Source organism: Notolabrus celidotus, chromosome 22 (genome assembly GCF_009762535.1).
Source record: "Notolabrus celidotus isolate fNotCel1 chromosome 22, fNotCel1.pri, whole genome shotgun sequence".
In the NCBI taxonomy this organism is placed as follows: Eukaryota; Metazoa; Chordata; class Actinopteri; order Labriformes; family Labridae; genus Notolabrus; species Notolabrus celidotus.
The window spans coordinates 5,528,264-5,545,752 of NC_048293.1; the positions used below are offsets into that span (position 1 = coordinate 5,528,264).

The 17,489-nt window shown below is 41.9% G+C and overlaps 1 protein-coding gene and 1 long non-coding RNA gene across 7 annotated transcripts in view; one reads left to right on the plus strand and one right to left on the minus strand.

The window, feature by feature from the left end:
- The window catches only part of LOC117806432, a 57,267-nt gene extending 54,706 nt beyond the window's left edge, over positions 1-2,561 (minus strand). For both annotated transcript variants that reach the window (XR_004629668.1, XR_004629669.1), the window contains exon 1: positions 1,956-2,561. This is a non-coding gene — a long non-coding RNA (uncharacterized LOC117806432). The remainder of the gene's footprint in view (positions 1-1,955) is intronic.
- Positions 1,853-17,489, plus strand: LOC117806427 (polypyrimidine tract-binding protein 1-like). Of its 5 annotated transcripts, none has more exons than XM_034675367.1 (16): positions 1,853-2,191; positions 2,928-2,981; positions 3,492-3,522; positions 7,617-7,677; positions 7,839-8,011; positions 8,430-8,576; positions 9,377-9,547; positions 10,050-10,160; positions 10,402-10,579; positions 10,794-10,871; positions 11,070-11,230; positions 12,522-12,555; positions 13,636-13,728; positions 13,917-14,133; positions 14,449-14,526; positions 14,757-17,489. In XM_034675367.1, the coding sequence occupies exons 1-16, from the start codon at positions 2,184-2,186 to the stop codon at positions 14,887-14,889; spliced, it is 1,728 nt and encodes a 575-aa protein (XP_034531258.1). In that variant the 5' UTR covers positions 1,853-2,183; the 3' UTR covers positions 14,890-17,489. The 5 variants fall into 5 exon arrangements, with proteins under 5 accessions (XP_034531258.1, XP_034531259.1, XP_034531263.1 ...); XM_034675368.1 differs by having other exon boundaries at positions 2,062-2,191; positions 3,495-3,522; XM_034675372.1 differs by lacking the exon at positions 1,853-2,191 and adding an exon at positions 2,228-2,408.

Consider the following 17,489-nt stretch of genomic DNA (forward strand, 5'->3'; position numbering starts at 1 on the left):
ATGGTTCTACTTGGTGTAAGGGTGCACATACCCTTGTTGTATGCACTTACTTGAAGTAATGTGTAACTGAGCCAAACTGAACTTTGAACTGTTTATGATGGTCCCCTACACAGCCTTATTGAGATGCTGCCTTGCTTGTCAACTCCAAGCTCTGCCTTTTGTATGTAAATTGCACAAGCTGTTTACAGGATCTTACCCTGATTCCATCAAGCTGTATACCATCTAAGTATCATGGTAATTAGCATATTGATTGTGTTGTGACAAACCCAAACCAGTTTTGTTGTTATTCTGGGAGCTTGAAACTGCAGCACATGTTAGCTCTCAATGTGAATACTTGAAACCATCTGGCAATTTGAATAGTTTTAGATCTATATTTGGCATCACGGATAACCACAGACAGTTGGACTGTGCTGTAAAATGAAAAGGCTTCTGTTATGGGCCTCTGAATTCCCTTTTCACTGAGGACAACTAAAACCTCTTTGTGAATCTCCCAAAACTTGATAATGTGGAGTGAGGGCCAAGTCAACAAACATATAGCTTATCTCTCCTGATATTGAGTTAGTTCTCCCATTTAACAGGTGAAACCTATTAACCAACAGTTGGGTTTTGGACTGGGATACACTGATGATGTACAGGTGCATCGGAAGATATATTTAAAACCTACCAATACACTCATTTTTAGTCAAAATGTCATATCCCACTTGATTTAAGATGAATTTACTTAACAGATAACATCTGAGCAAGATAGAGGGACTTGTTTTAAGACAATGCATCATAAATATCTTGTTAAGTCAAATAATCTTGAAATGATCTTGTTTTGAGTGGTAATTTATAAGAAACAAGGTTTATTTTACATTTCAGACATTTTTCAAGCTGAGATCTTATTTGTAGATGATGGATAATCTTGATTTAAGACAAACACTTTACATGATTTAAGTAAATGCATTTTATTGGAGGATCTATCAGAAAACAGCTCCATTGATAAAAGAAAGAAAGAAAGTAAAGTTGCTTTTTAAAGGGTGGGTTACAGTTTTCAGGCACTGTTTCTTCTAAATCAGATAAAAATATACATCCTCAAACTACATGCACACAATGAAACACCTATTTTTGAGCATAGCTGGCTTATCCTAGAAATCAACATGAGTGAATATTAGTATATTCAGCTCACTATGAGAAGACATTATATCTCAAAATGCTCAAATTAAACTGTAATCTTATTTCAAGTACAAGAAGGTCTTAAACCTAGAGAAGTGCCGCTATAATACAACTCAAATGAAGGTGAACATATCTCAAATGAAGAAGTTGACATGAAATGTGTTAGTGCAAAAATCTTTTTTTTGAGTGAAAAAATACTAATTGTTAGCATTCCTGTCTTAGTCTGGGACACTAAACTTTGAATTACTGGTAAAATATTGCTTAAAAAAAAGTTTTCCCTGCTAATTTTAAGATCACAGTTTTCTAAATATTACATCTTATTTTAAGACATCTTACCAAGCAAATTTCTACTTGTTCTATTGGCAGATTTTTTTGCTTATTTCAAGATAAAAATACCTTGAAATCAGTTTTATATACGTTTTTTTTCTTGTTTTTGGTGGGGCATTTTTTCCAGTGCAGTAGGGTTGTGGACTGGGGTACAGGACACTTTTGTGAGATACTCAATGCCCATAGAGAATGGCTGTGTGCGGGGCCCTAAATGAGCACACATCTTCTTCATACATTTTGTTACTGACACCCAAGGGTAGTATTGTCAGTGGTTTTCTCCACATGAACCACTTACAGGCTTTCACATTTAAAATTTTCATATGCTCCTCGCGAGTATAAACTACCTACTCGTCCCTTTTCAATTCAAACACGACATTCTGACTTCTCCCCTTTCATTTTGCTGCTTTGTTATTCAACCGTGAGTTTGTTTTTTAATCACACAAACCAGACACTAAAGAAGACTCACTCCTTACCCTTTCATATGATGTACTGGAAATTTGCCGCGGCCTCCTGTTTTCACAAAATGATGGTCGTCTTGTCCAATCACGTCTCAAGTAGAGGCTTGTCCCCGCCTGTTTCTGGCTCTTGAAACTCCCTGGACTAATCAGCGCTCGCCTCCGTGTGTTCAGCCATTTTGTAAGAAAATCAAGCAAGTCTGCCGCCCTACCTTCGCTTCAGACCTGCAGTTTTTTTCTTGTGCAATGGACGGGTAAGTGAAAAAGAACCACTCTTAAGACTTTAATATTACAAGGCAAACCGAGAGCTGGGGCAGTTCCTTTCTATACTTCGGCTGAGTTTTGTGTAAATGTGATAGAAAGGCGGTTTGACTCGACCGTTCAACCGGGAAAGTTTAGAAACATTTTTTTTTTCATCAAAACATGCAACAGTTAGCAGGAGCGTAAGCTAACTAGCAGCTGTTAGCTAACGTGAGTTTTGCGAACGCTTTGGAGGGACATTTTTTAATTATTATATCTCAACGTAAAACAAACGTAAACTAACGTGTTGAACGACTTCACCGCGTTCATTTGATTCTGTTTAATTAAACACGGGCACTACTCGAGCGGTCGCGAGCGCAGCCGTTAGTTAACAGAAGCTAACTGCACCTTGGTAACTTCACGGGAGCTCGAGCGCTGGCTAAAGCAACGTGTCTCATTTCCGCATTCACTCGTCTGTGGACTGAGGGCCATGTTGAAGATGTCTGGCCTGAACATTTCACGTTGATTGAATTAGAGAGACCTCTTCACCGCGGTAACTTTACAGGATACGACACACAATCGTGCTTTGTTATCAGAAAACCGGGTGATTTTTCTCTTACTTTGACTGTTAAAGCTACCTCCGATGCAGCCTTCAATGTTTCCTCGATAAGACTTGGAACAACACTTCGAGTAACATGGATTTATTTCATTGTATCCTGCTAAGTGTCCACTCTCCTCTCTCCATTACAGCCGCCTAGACACTGACTTGTACCCTCTGGGATCCGGCTACGTCCCTGAGATTGAGTAAGTATCTTGTTGATATTGCATGGTTATGTAAGTTTTTTGATAAGGCATGGCAACTTTATTTGTATAGCGCATTTCCTACACGAGGGCAACTCAATGTGCTCTACATTAAAACATTAAAAGCATTGGAGACATTCAGATTAGCATAACAGAGCACAATTAAAGTGACAAATAAAATGAAACATGGAAAAGAAAAGGAAAAATAGAAATATATTAAAAGTAAATTTAAAATGTGCCTTTTAAAACGAGTTAAAATAAGCTAAGATAGGAAGGCAGTGGCAAATAAAAAAATCCTCATCTTTGGTACTGTCTGAATTTTGAGTTTCGTATGATCCCAACCCTGAATGAGGAAGTGGGCTCTATTTCCTCTGAGTAGCAGTTTGTGAGGACTGAGAGCTTCGTGAGGACACTACTCTACAATCTGCTGAGATGAATCGTTAGACCCATCCCATGGATCTCATGTTGGCTCATTTGCTGTTGTATTAATGGACGTTTCCTTCTCTTTCACAGCAGTGTCCATGACATATCAGTTGGCACAAAGGTAGGCAACTTTTCATCTTCTTTCTCTTTCTCTTTGCATGGTTGCTTTTTTTCACTTTCCTATAGATCTACATTACAGATATAAATGTGTATCTAATTATAGAATTAATCGTATCAAGTTGTTTTTTTCTGCAGCTAAATTCAAAGTGACGAAACAGGGAATTTAGAAACTTACAATTTCGGAGTGCAGTTGGGAAAAAAATTGCAGACCTGACTAACATAGCAGTCGGTTTGCAAGAGCTTCCTCTGTAATTACAGCACTGCTGCCAAACCATTTCTCATGTGCAATGACTTTACAGTTCCAAGCTGCTTCTCCTTTTTAAGATTGATGATACACAACAGAACTGTCTGCAAATAAGGTGGCATGACTTCTAAGTATGGATATTCAACCTTTTAGGTGAAGAGATTAACAAAGGTGCGGTTTGATGTTGTCCCGTCCTTGTTCCTTTTAGGTTTCGGGCTGTTCGGAAATGAAACTTCCTGTTGTTTATTTTGTGTGTGTGTGTGTTCTCTAAAAGCCTGTTGGCTGTGCAGGAATGTTAAGAAAAGCAGCTGAACGTTGCCTTGATCCTTTTTGTTCAGTCTTGCGTCCATCACAAGACTTAAATTATCAAATTAGTGCAGTGTTAATCTTTTTTGTTGCCTGAATCAGACCAATGGGCGAGGTGTTGTGTGCCTCTCTCAGTGAGTTAGGAGTCCTACTCTGGGATGTTTGCGTGTGCAAACAGTGTATGCAAACTTGTTTGAAGCAGAGCATGTTTGTTTTTGGGAAAGTGCGGGTTGTTAACTCACGTACCCAATAAAAATGCCTGCTTAAGTAGTCATCCTTGGTAACAGCGCCTGGGGGCAGCTATGTGTAGGTGGAGTAATTGAAGTAAGGGCTGTAACCATCCTCCTGTAACTGTCCTCATCCTCCCCGACCAAAGTCCTGAAAGCTGTTTGAACAAGCACTCTCCTATTACAGGGACACACCCGCCCTTTCTATACATTACAATTAGCACTGTTGCTTTCTCGCCATTGTAAAGACACAACCTTTAAAAGGGTGTTGATCAGTTTACAAGATTAAACCCCGATGTGAGTCTTGTTCTCAAACTTTTCCTGTTTTCTGGATTTTATGTGCTGTGGTAATGATGATGCTGAGTTATGGAGCACTGCCTTTCTGGAATCTGTAATTATTCCGTCTGGGCAGAGCGTCTGGCATTCCGCGGTCACATTCCAATCTCCCCCCTCCAGCCCCCTGGTGAGGCACAGCTCCCCACCAACCACCCCCCCTCCCCTCCACCACGGGCGAAGTCTAATCGCAGTGAACAAACGTGTCTCTACCTGTGGCCTTTTCCTTTGTGTTTCCATTGTGATTGCCACCCAACAACCCCCCCTTGCAAGGTCCAAAATACCCTGCTTGCAAACCCCAACTACAAAAACTACCTTGGAGGAAGTTTTCTACAAAGATTGTTTTGTTTTTTAAAATTTCTAAAGGACCCATGTTCCTTTTCCCGTCTTTGTTGCACTGCAAATACTCCCATAAACCTTGATAAAGTGTGACTCAAGGTGGGCTGTTTCATTGTCAGTAAGTGGAAGCTGCTTAACAGTTTCAGTACTGTGTCATCGTATCCTGAAGGCCGCTATTATACTGTTACGTCCTGTGCAAACAAAGGATGTGAACAAGTCAATACACATTTAGTGGGTTTGTGATGGAAAAACTGGTTTGGCACTGCGTGGGAGTCAACCAACAAACCATTTATAAGCTCTGTTTTTCTTCCCCTGCCTTTCAAACTTTCCCCTTTTGCACCGCGCTGCACTCTCTGCAACCTGTCCTCCCGAACCTATAAGGATATTCTTCAGTCAGTCGTAACAGTCCTCTGTTCAGTTTGAGAGTTGATGTTCCCGTCTCTAGACTGTAGACTGCCTCAGCTCTGTGGTTATTATTAGAATGAGGAAGAATGGAGTGAGAGAGAGAGAAGAGGGAAAGGAAGTCTTACCATAGAACAGTAACCATCAGTCCCCAGGAGGAAGTTTAGCAAAACCCTGGAAGCAGGCCTGATCTTTCTGCTCTTCCTGTTTGGAGTGAGTCTGCTGACTGATAATGTGACGCTGCCCGCCCACAAGCGTTGAGTCAGGCTGGAGCCACTTCCTTCATTTCTCATTGCGTGCATTTGGCCGTGGCACTTAAATCAGGCCAAAGTATGTTTTTTGGTGTTGTTTTACATTGAGCATCAGATTTACACTTATACTATAACCTTTATAGTCTGTTATTATTCATCTGAAGCTTTTTACATTATTATGGACAAACATCAATTGAATGTTCTCTTTTACTTTGCATGCATCACTTCCTTTTGGGATTTGTAATCTTTAATGCATGTTAGTCATCTATACTTTGCTGTTTGGCATAGGGATGGATATTTCAAGCCAAAATACTATTCCAAAAATAATACCCCACCACCACCACAACACACTCTCATTCACAACCACACTAAGACCTGTCCGGTTAACGGCCCCTTTGTGTGTCAGTCGCGGTAACCAGCAGCAGGACGGGATGCTGCTAGTAGCGGGCAATGGCAGCGCCTGTCTCGATCTTTATGTCAGTGTTTCTGAGACGCGGCATTGCGTGTATGTTAACATTTTGCAGCCATGCACAGTCTCTGTTAATACATGTGTAGTGGTGTGAGATTCAGAAACAGAAAAAATCGTTGCGACTTTGGCTCATGTTTTCTCATTTTGCTATTTAATGCAGTTCGCATTCAGTAACAGAAGAGAAAGAATGCTGTTAGAAAACAGCTTTAAGACACTCTGTAGCCACTGTCTGGCGGGAATACTGTACTACAACCAGGCACCAGTTAAAACAATGAAAAATAGCTCTTTTCAAATGAGAAAATATTTGCAGTAACTCTTCCATTTTTACTAAGTGAACGAACATTCATATATTCAGAAATCATAGCCCACATCTAGTTTATGTATGTTCAGATTTGAAAGTGAAGCACACTGCTCCTGACTCCCCTGTAAACACGTAGGAATGACTTTTGTTCCTTTTTAAGTTCACAAATTGAGTCAGCAGACGTTGTTTGCACGACCCTCGAGTGGGGATGACCGACTAAGCCCAGCCATCTGGAAGTCAAAGGGTAGTTTATTCTACTTCTAAGTGTTGTGCTTTCACAGCCCCTGACTCACTACCTCCACCAAATTTTCAGCAGGATTAATAAACCCTGCCTTTTATTAGAAGACTTTGCAGCCCCACTTATTATCCTCCTCCTTCCAGCATCCTGCATATGTAAAGACCAAGACTCACAAGGTGGAGAAGAGGAATGCTAGCGAACCTGCATGACTGGTTGTTTTAAAAGTGCTCCAGGGCTCTTCAACTCCCAAAGAGTCCTCAGGGCTCCATATGTGTGTGTGCCGCCCTGAAACAATACCCCTAGTCTCAGCCAGAACAGGACCTCCATTGTAGAGTGTTGTAGAGCTTAGACTGCTGAGCCACTTCGTGTGACTGCTATACTTCATCTCCCACAACCACAAACACACACGCACACAGGGCTGAAACAGCATTTTATATTTACCACAGAGAGAGAGAGGGAGACAGCAGACAGTAAACTAGTGTGGGCTGGATGTATCCTCATCTTGTCTCCCTTCCAGAGGGCTTCAGTGTTATCCCTCCTCCCGATGCTGAATTATGAGAATATGGGTTGTACTGACTGACAGCTGCTGTTGAGATAAGCTTTTACTGCTGACTTGTGTGCTTAAATCTGAACGGTAGCTCGAGTGCGAGGCAGGATCATTTGGCACATTGATTGAAGTCAGACATAATGGCCCAGCATGACTGTGACTTTTCAACCAGGCATTACTGCAAGAGTGAAAACTGGAGGGAAGGCGTGATGGGAAGTCAAATATCTCCTCTAAAAAGCTTGGTCACTTAATTCTTCCTGGCGAGAAAGGTAGAGTTCTCCTCTAGCGTGTTTGCTCAATCCTCTCCTGGTTATCAGATTACTTCCTGCTTTATCACACAATGGCTCGGTAATATGAGATCCGTGCTCTCCACCTGCCACGCTGTGCCTTCATTGGTGCGAGTGCTGAAGTGAACCATTGTTTTCTCTCCTTCTGCAGAGGGGATCCGACGAACTCTTTTCTTCCTGCATATCCAACGGGCCCTATATCATGAACGCAGGTAGGGCTGTTGCCATGGAGGGGGGTGCATCCTCTTTTATTGAAGTGCTCTGTCGTGTCTGTGTTGTTTGTGTTGCCATGACGATCAATCCATTATTCAAGACGAACCGGAGCCTCTTCTGTTCCCCTCCCTGATTGTATCTGCTTCTGTTTCCCCCGCAGCCAATGGCAACGACAGCAAAAAATTCAAAAGTGACGCCCGCAGTCCCGGTGTTCCATCACGCGTGGTCCACGTCCGCAAGCTGCCCAGCGACATAAATGAAGCTGAGGTTATTGGACTGGGACTGCCCTTTGGGAAGGTCACTAATCTGCTGATGCTGAAGGGGAAAAACCAGGTAAGGACTCAAACATGAAGGCCTCCTTACCAAACTAGTTTGACTTGCACTCGTGGGAGACGACTCTCTTTAAGCCGGGGAAAAGGGATCAGCTTTCTAGCATTCTGTGCTGACCTGGTAATAATGACAATGACCCTTTTGTCAGAGTGGTTGTACAGGAGGTAGGATGACAATTCAAGAAGCTGAAGTTTTCAGGAACAAGACTCTTTTAAATGTCTGTCTGTTTGTGTCACCTGGAGCTCTGTCAAAATCAATAATGATCTTTAATGAAAACTGATGAGCGCTGAATATAAATGAGCTCTGAAAATGCTCATTATTAGAAAGGTCTGCTAAGCTACAGGGATAGCTTATTAAATATTGCCTGAGTGGCATCTCCGTGTATGTGATGGGGATATCTTTCTCTAATCCTCTTCTGCAGGCGTTCTTGGAACTGAACAGCGAGGAGTGTGCACAGACCATGGTGAGCTATTACTCCTCAGTCACCCCTGTCATCAGAAACCACCCCATCTACATGCAGTACTCGACCCACAAGGAGCTCAAGACAGACAACTCCCCAAACCAAGTGGTAAGAGCTTGTGCACGCACACACACAAGATTAGTGTCTTTAGATTTGAGTTCAATAATTTTGTTGCACATTATTGATTATTTCGTAAAGGTGACTAGTAGTGTTGTAGTCAAGACCACATTAACCAAGACCAGAGTGCACCAAGACCAAAACAAGACCAAGACATTTAGGGTCCGAAACCTGGACAAAAGCAGGGCAAGACTGAGACAAGACCAAGACCATATACATTAATGAAAAATCATCATGAGAGTTAACAAAATAAAAGACTTCTGTTTATTTGATTTAATTTAGCTTTAAATACAATTAACAGCAACAAACAAGGTTTGGTTTTGTCTTTGTTGCCTTTCTTTTGACGCGCTGTGAGAGACTTTTGACTCCTTTAGTTTTGTTTTGTCATCGTTATTTTAACTTTCGCTTTAGATCAGAGTTAAAACTGTGTTTTCTGTTGCCTGAGATCTCAGGAGAGGTAGGAGGTCATAGCGGTAAGTGCACAGGATTATTTTGTCAAGCCTTTTCTTATTAGTTGTGTTATCACAGTAATGACATGGACACAGAGTGCATCAGTGGTGGTCTCGATATAAAATACCCAGTCGGAGACTGAGACAAGACCGAGTACAAATGCTTTTGATTCCGAGACGCGACCAAGACCTTAAATAAGCAGTGTCGAGACCAAGACCAGTCTCGAGTACTACAACACCAGTAACTAGCATATTTTTTAATGTCAACAGTCATCCAGCTATCAATACTTTTGCACACAGTACATAATCATTGTACTAAGAATTTCTGTCATTTCTCTGCAGCGTGCCCAGGCAGCCCTGCAGGCAGTCAACGCACTGCACGGAGGTGGAATGGGAGGCATGGCCATCGCTGCAGATGCAAGCAGCCTCGCTGGAGCAGTGTCCACAAGCCCTGTCCTCAGAGTGATCGTGGAAAACCTCTTCTACCCTGTCACCCTGGATGTACTACACCAGGTACAGACTGTACTTTGTAGTTCTCTTTTTAATAGTTCCACTCCTTTTTAAGTATTAAACATGCATTGTTTGGGTGTAGAAAATTAAAGTGCCACTTATTATTTTAAAAGGAAAACACAGCAAATTGAAAATCATATTATCCCCTACTGCAAGCGAAAACATATAATTGGACTGTATCATGTAATCTACACAGCTTGACAACCTGCTTTACATCCACTGTATCTATGAATATTTTGGGATAATGTTGCATTTGTTTTTCCTTCCCCTTTCACATCATGTTACTGAGAAATATTTGTCAGCAGCTTGTATTTGTTTCATTTTCTGCAGACTATTTCTGGTACTGCGACACAAACAAAATAATGGGAACTTAATGAGTTTTACTGACTAGTTTAAAAAGGATATGCAAATAAATACTCTTTTGTTTTCATGTAATGAGAGTTCTATTTTTTCCTGAAGTGTTGTGCTGCGATGTCGTCTCTGATCATGCTCCTCTTCTCCCCAGATTTTCTCAAAGTTCGGCACTGTCCTGAAGATCATCACCTTCACTAAGAATAACCAGTTCCAGGCTCTGATCCAGTACGCCGATGGCATGACAGCTCAGCACGCCAAACTGGTAAGACCGTACCTGTTCAACAAATCATCTTTTGTCCCGAGGTTTCAGAGCGATGTTACCTTTGAGTAACTAGATCAATGGGTGCTTTGTCACGTTAATAGATGAGTTGAGATTAGCTACAACAAAAGAAGCCTTTCAAACCAAACCACTGCTGCTACAGTATTCATCTCAACTGCACCGTCATGTTTGATTGTTCCCACCCACACTGTATCAGTTCTAATTCTCCAATCTTTTTTCTTAGTCTCTGGATGGGCAGAACATCTACAATGCCTGCTGCACCCTGAGAATCAGCTTCTCGAAGCTCACCAGCCTCAACGTCAAATACAATAACGACAAGAGCAGGGATTACACCAGACCGGACCTCCCCACTGCAGATTCACAGCCCTCCCTTGATCACCAGACCATGGCAGCTGCATTTGGTAAGATTAGGAAACAAGCCAAACAAATGTTTCTGATCATGTGAATAGTTGTAAACATGTCTACGTACACACATCCAGTTGTCTCTGAAAAGCTTCAACAAACTGATACATCAAGGACTTATTTGTTGAACAAGCTAACACTGAAGAATTTTCCACACCGAGTAAACATTTTATGAGAAGTTTGTATCCTTATCTTTGTTGTCTCTTGTCCCAGCTGCACCAGGCCTAATCTCAGCCTCTCCCTATGGTGGAGCCCATGCCTTCCCCCCAGCCTTTGCAATCCAGCAGGGAGGTCAGTAGAACTCTCTCACTGTGCTATTCCTGTTCTAATGAGCCGTGTTTCCTGTCAGCAGACAATTGCCTGCCATGTTCAGAATCAAATTGGCCTTTGTGCAGACTCTTGTATAAATCTCAGTGTTCAGTTTTTACATCATCCCTACAGCATGAGGAGAGGAATCAGGTGAAAGCATACTATGTTTGTTTCTTACAGGTCTGTCAGTGCCTGGTATGCCCGGCGCCCTTGCCTCCCTGGGTGTGAGCCACGGAGGCATGGCGGCAGCAGCAGCAGCAGCAGCTAGCCGTCTCGGCCTGCCAGGGCTTGCTCCCACTGGGGGTAACAATGTCTTGCTGGTCAGCAACCTGAACCCTGAGGTCAGTACACCTACCAGGCTTAAATAGTGCTACACCCGGCTCTGTCAGTGCAGTGCTGATAATACATACCGCTACAGTGCATGTTCTACACTATGGTTCACCGATCCAATTCCTCAGGGGCCAACGTTTTGCCCCCCATTTCCCTCCACCGTCAAGAGATCAGACTAGTAGGAGAACCCTTACCAAAGTTTTTAATGAAAAAAGTGGGGTCATCGAACCTTTTCTCTTTCAGACCCTCTCTGTGTTTGACCAAACCTGCTGCATTTCTGACCTGCCACTTTGCTCACTGTGAATTTTAAGTTTATTCAAAACACTAACTTCTTTTTTTTTTTTTACTTACCATTTCATATCTTCATTTTTGTCCATTAGTTGAAATCATTCTTGAGTTGTTGGAGAGACAATATTACTTTTTCTTAATATTATAAAAGTAAAACATCATGTCTGTGATTAAGGTCTTTTTAAATTAAATTCTAAATAGGGTGTAGTGTACGTTACAGTTACTGTATTCTCTCAGTCACTACTTAAAGCGTGTGTACTTTAAGGTTAAGATTTGACTGTTTAATGGTATATATTTTAATAATCTAGATTAACATAGGATGTATTTAAAAGTACATATTGTCTCTGCCTTTTTCTGTATTCATTGTTAATCTTTTTTTCTCTTCTTTTTCTCCTAGTGTTCCCATAGTGACAGTGCATTTTAATTTAGCCAGTTCTACTGTCTGAAGCACTACATTTCTTTGTGTATACTGACCTTGTTTTTTACTTCCTTTTTCTCTCTCTTCTTTCTGTCCCCCTTCCCTCTTTTTGTATTTTAAACCCCCCCCCCTCAACTCTTGCCAACTGACTGCACGCCCCACAACCAATTACTCTCTCTCTCCTCCTCCTCCTCTCCCTGCCACTCCTCTGTAACTACAACCACTCCTCCTTCCACACACCCAAATCTTTCGTCATAATCCTTTTCCCTAATTTGGATCCCACCCACAAATTGAAAACGCAACGAAAAACATTGGCAACCTTGATTTTGCCATCATCTGTTCCTCCATTATCTCCTCCTCCTCCATTCTCATGCTGTTTGAATCCCCTCCTCCTTCTTGTCCTCTCTTCATTCTCTTCGTCCCTCATGCCTCTCCTCCTCCATGGTACTGTGGCCTTCCTGTGGACCTCGCTGCCTGTGGCCTGCGGACATGTCCCGACTCCACTCCACTGTCCTCCACTCCGCTCCGTCTCTTTTCCCCTGTCTCCCTATCCCACTTTGGCCCCTGCCCCGCTGCTCCCCCTGCTGTCTCTAAAGAGCGTTACGCCACACTGCCTCTTTATTCTTTTCGGTACGTTATCATCCTTTCATCTCCTTTTATTTATTACTACTGTTACCATCGCAAGGTGGGCATTGTCTTGTCTCATGTTGTTGGCTTTGATTTTATTTTTTTTAACCACTGATGTCTCGTCATCAGGCTTACTGGCTATCAGGGTGGGGGTTGTCTGTTTGTTTGGGGGTTGTATGACCTGTTTTGGTTGTTGTGGGTTTGTGTGAGGAAAGTAAGGTGCGAGAACCTCACAAAGCTGCAGCATTTCATTAAAATTTAAACAGCAGTGCTCCACTGTCCATAGGCGAAAAAACATTCGCAGTCTCTCATCTTCAAAAGAGCGCAGAGCCCCTCAATGGAGAATGCGCCTCACTAAATAGAAATATGGGGATCATTTGATTCAGGAATGAGGCGAGAAGCCAATCTAAATTCTAAAGCATCCCCCCCAGGAGAAAGGATAAAAGTCAACACTTCATTTGCTTTGCACAGTCCAATTTGAAACCATGGAAATTCATCAAATTCCCATTGCTGTTAGGTTAATGTTTCAACGGATGCCTCGGGTCACTCAGCATCAGTACTTAGATGAAATGCTGCTGCTTCTTTAGTGTTTTATGAGTTGACATATCTCTTGGATTATGTCACCATGCTATTTTTTTGCAGTCTCTTTCAGTTACTCTAATGTAGGTATGTGCATGTTTAGTGTATTCCTGCATGTCTTTGTTAGGCCCTCAAGTCGCTCCCAAAAAAATCAACTCAAATCAGAACCACTGTTTTTTGTTTTTAACTACTCTTTGATTTTTGCCCTGAAATCACTACATCCCCCTTCCCATGCATAACCATTATAGAACCATCATCTGTAATTGTTTAGGAGGGCTTTATGTAGGATTAGTTGTAGCAATTCCATTCAGAATTAAACCTGAAATGCGTAGAATAGCCTGACAATGACTTATTAATCAGAAATATTTTTTAGTAGCAGTAATTATAAATGCTCTAGATTGAATGAATTGTTTGTTGTTGCTGTGATTGTTTGCGTAACTCCTGTTAAGGCTGTTTTGTTTTTCTGCTGCACTCTTATTGTGACCCCTTCCTCTTTCTCCTTAGGCGTGTATGGCGATGTGATGAGAGTGAAGATCCTGTTCAATAAGAAGGAGAATGCTCTGATCCAGATGTCTGATAGCACACAGGCTCAGCTAGGTAGCTACACACCAGCCCTGAAGAAAACTGTTGCCTCCCTTTGATGTTCTTTCATCTTCACCATACTGTACCTTTTTTTTGTTTGTTTTTATCCTATAGCGAGTGTGCCTTGACTGAGCAGACACAAGTATATCATATTCGCGAGGGAAGCAGAGTATTGACTGTCTTTTCTTCATTAACTTTTCCAGCTATGAGTCACCTGAGCGGCCAGCGTCTTCATGGCAGGGACATGCGCGTGACGTTTTCCAAACACACCACAGTGCAGCTGCCCAGAGAAGGCCACGAGGACCAGGGCCTCACAAAGGACTACAGCAACTCGCCACTTCATCGTTTCAAGAAGCCCGGCTCCAAAAATTACTCCAACATCTTCCCTCCCTCTGCAACACTCCACCTCTCCAACATACCGTGAGTGCTGCTGCTGCTGCAGAAGGCTCATTTTCATTCCCACTCTCTTCCCGGCAGCTTGTGCGCTCTAAGCTTTTTTTTTTTTATTATTCCTTTGTAGTCCTGACTCATTTTTTTATACATAGTGCCTGGGATTAAGAGGCTGTGACAGTATTTTCTAAACTATGCAATTCAGAGATGTTTTTTACATTTAATGATGCCCCTTGTGTGTTGTTCCACTGTGCCAGAAATGACGGGACCATCTAAATAAGTACAGGGTTTGTAAACCCTCCTAAATGCTTTGTGTTGACTCTTTGTTTTCCTCTCTGCTTTCAGGCCGTCTGTGGTGGAGGATGACCTCAGGAGGCTTTTCGCCAGCTCAGGAGCCACAGTCAAGGCCTTCAAATTCTTTCAGTAAGTCTCACTCCAGTTTGAGTCAGTTTTCTTCAGCTGTCTCGTCCTTATTGTTTGTTGAATTCCTGTCTTTCATCAGAAAATTTAACAGCCTCCTTCTGAGGCAAAGCGCTACTATGAAGTGATTTTCTTTGCAGAGAGTCATCCGTCTGTTCTTCCAACTTGCAACTTTAACAAACTAGAATGACATCTTGACTTCATCTTAACACATCCTTCTCTCTCTTTAACAGAAAAGACCGGAAGATGGCCCTGATACAGATGGGCTCAGTTGAGGAGGCCATCGAGTCCCTCATTGAGTTCCACAACCACGATCTGGGAGAGAACCACCACCTTCGAGTGTCCTTCTCCAAGTCCACCATCTGAGTGCCTTTTCTTCCTCCCTCCAAGCCTGATTCCACCTGAAAGCTGCGTTTTTCAAGGTTGCCTTCAGTGGGAAACGGTCACCATTACATATTTATGGCTGTGGTTCTTTGTAGAATTTTGCCTCCCCTGGCTTCCACTCTTACTTATACTCCACCATTGAGAGTTTTAGCATTTTGACATTTAATTCTACTTTGATATCAAGAAAAAGACACGTGGTAATTTGACGTGTTTTAGTCCAATTATAATTGTGAATATAATCTGAGCTTTTTGAATCCAGGAATCCATCCCTCGTCATTACCAGAGAAGTTACATAAGTCCTTTTGTTCTGCAGAAATTCATGGTTTGAAACTGAAGCCACACCTGCAGCTGGCTTCTCATGCGTGTAGTAATGTGGACAGTATTCACATTTGCAGTGATACAAAAAATAAGAGTCCAAATCTTGCTCATGCTTTCAAAAAATCTAATTTCTTATTAGATCTCTAGCATTGAAAAGTTGAAACGACTTATTCTTTGTTAACCTCAATAGTTTCGTACCCGGGGGTCTCAGGGAACGGGCAACATTCTGCAATGAACCATGTTTTTATTTTGGAGGGCGAGCACAGGAAGCCAGTGAACTGTCACTTTAGACCAAATTGCTTAAAAAAAGAGACACCCTCCACCCTGGATGTATACTTATGTGGATTAATCACATCCACACCAGACACACTTCAGCATTCCTTGTACTATGATAGTCGTGTGGATATATGTGTGCTTTTTTTTTTGTTTCTTTCTTTCTTTCAATACCACTTTGAACCTGTTTGGCCAGTCAGAAACGGTTTGACACAAAGGATTTAGTTTCGGCTCACAGCAATTTATTTCCTCTTTCTCCCTTTTTTTGTAGATTTTTTTTTCCCTGTCTCGTTACACCTTCCCGTTTGCTTCAGGGGATCCATACCACTATCTGAAGTTACTCAATAAGGACACAGTTTTACTTTCGATGCCTTTATCTACAGTCTTGTGCCTTACTTTGCCCTAAAGCCTGGTTGCCTAAAGTGTTGCTCTGGCTTCATTCGGACAGGGCGTGGCTCCTGAAATGCCTTCTTTTTAAAGCCTTTTGGTGTGTACCAGCATTGTAAGAACACAGGAAGTGGCTCATTTAATCCTCAGTTGTTTTCTTAAAAAACACAAATGTTTATCTTTAGGTTTGTATGCATATATCCCCTTTTTATGTATGTAGAATCTATGAATGTAAGTCAGTTAGATGCCTAATATTTTACTAGGTGGTGTAGCTCTGTTAGATGTTTTGTGGCACGAGTCGAGCTGTATCCAGCCCTCCTGACTCGCAGTCCCCTCTCACCTCTATTTAGTCCTATGTCAGTAGGGACAATGGTGTTTGGGGCTTCATTTAACCATATTATGTTCATCTGTATGTGGACACATATATATTCATTTATCTTTTCTTTAAATGTTAGCATCGATATGTGTATCACCTCCAAGCTTAACTGATCTGTGTGTGTAGTGACTGGGTTTAATCATCATCATCACAGTGCCTTGACTCCTTGAGTTTATAACACTCTCCGGCCGGGTCAGTTGACTTTGTTTACCTCTGGTTCAGGTGTTTTATCATACCTGTCTGCAAAGATGCCTTTATTCCATTTCTATTCAGGTAATCGTACCTGTGAGAGGGCAGCTTGGAGGCATTTGTCAACAGAAAGTACCAACAGGCTTGGACTGTATCGATAAAACCCAGCTTATCTGTTTTTTCCTTAAGTTCAAGATAAAAGGATTTCGGGGTGAGAAAAGCCTTCACCCACTCCCTGTCTGTGCCCACTTACATCACAGTCAGGTTCTAGTGCACTTTTCCTCAATGATAGGTCCAAGTTGGCCACCATCACGCTGAAGTCTTAAACGTCGTCACATTCCTGCGTGCCTCATGCACCAGAGTCCACCACCTCGACCACTGTAGTTTTGGACCACATACAGACGCGCTCTGTCTCTATTTTTGTAAAAGATTAATATGCATGTTGTAATGAAGCTTCATGTAGCTACTGACGGTTATTGCTGTTAAGGACCAAAGTATCTTCTACCCCCGCTGTTTTGTAGTGTTGATTTTTCAAAGGTTCCCCCCACATTCCTGGTATTCCACAAGGCTTCACTTTCCCTTTTTTTCCTCTGATCCTCAGATGCCTTGGACAAATGTCACATGAAGTTAAAATATCGTTTGATTTTGACCTTTACTGTATATCGTTCGTATCCCTTTTTGTTTGACTTTACAAAGAGCCTATACTTTGGTAGAGATTGCCTTAGAATGGATACTTAACTGAACCACAGTCTTAGCTGTGATGTCGACTGTGTAGATTATATGCCTTTCGATTTTTGTTAAAAGCTTTTATTTTCTCTCCTTTTTTATATGGGGGCGGGGTGGGGTTATTGTATGAAGCGGGGTTGATGGTTGTACATATTCATGTTTTTGTACCACAAAATGATTTGGATTATATCCACTTTACGTTGGAAACATGTATATTTTGATAAAACAATACAGACCTATTGAGCTCTCTGGAGCTGTAAAAACAAAAAAAAAGCCTTTTGTAACACAAAGACATTAAACCTATCTGAACACA

What these genes read in the sequence shown, in the direction of transcription:
- LOC117806427 (XM_034675367.1), top strand. An exon ending in GACCATGGCAGCTGCATTTG is followed by an intron (nt 10,580 to 10,793) that starts GTAAGATTAGGA and finishes CTCTTGTCCCAG; the next exon opens with CTGCACCAGGCCTAATCTCA. An exon ending in AAGGCCTTCAAATTCTTTCA is followed by an intron (nt 14,527 to 14,756) that starts GTAAGTCTCACT and finishes TCTCTTTAACAG; the next exon opens with AAAAGACCGGAAGATGGCCC.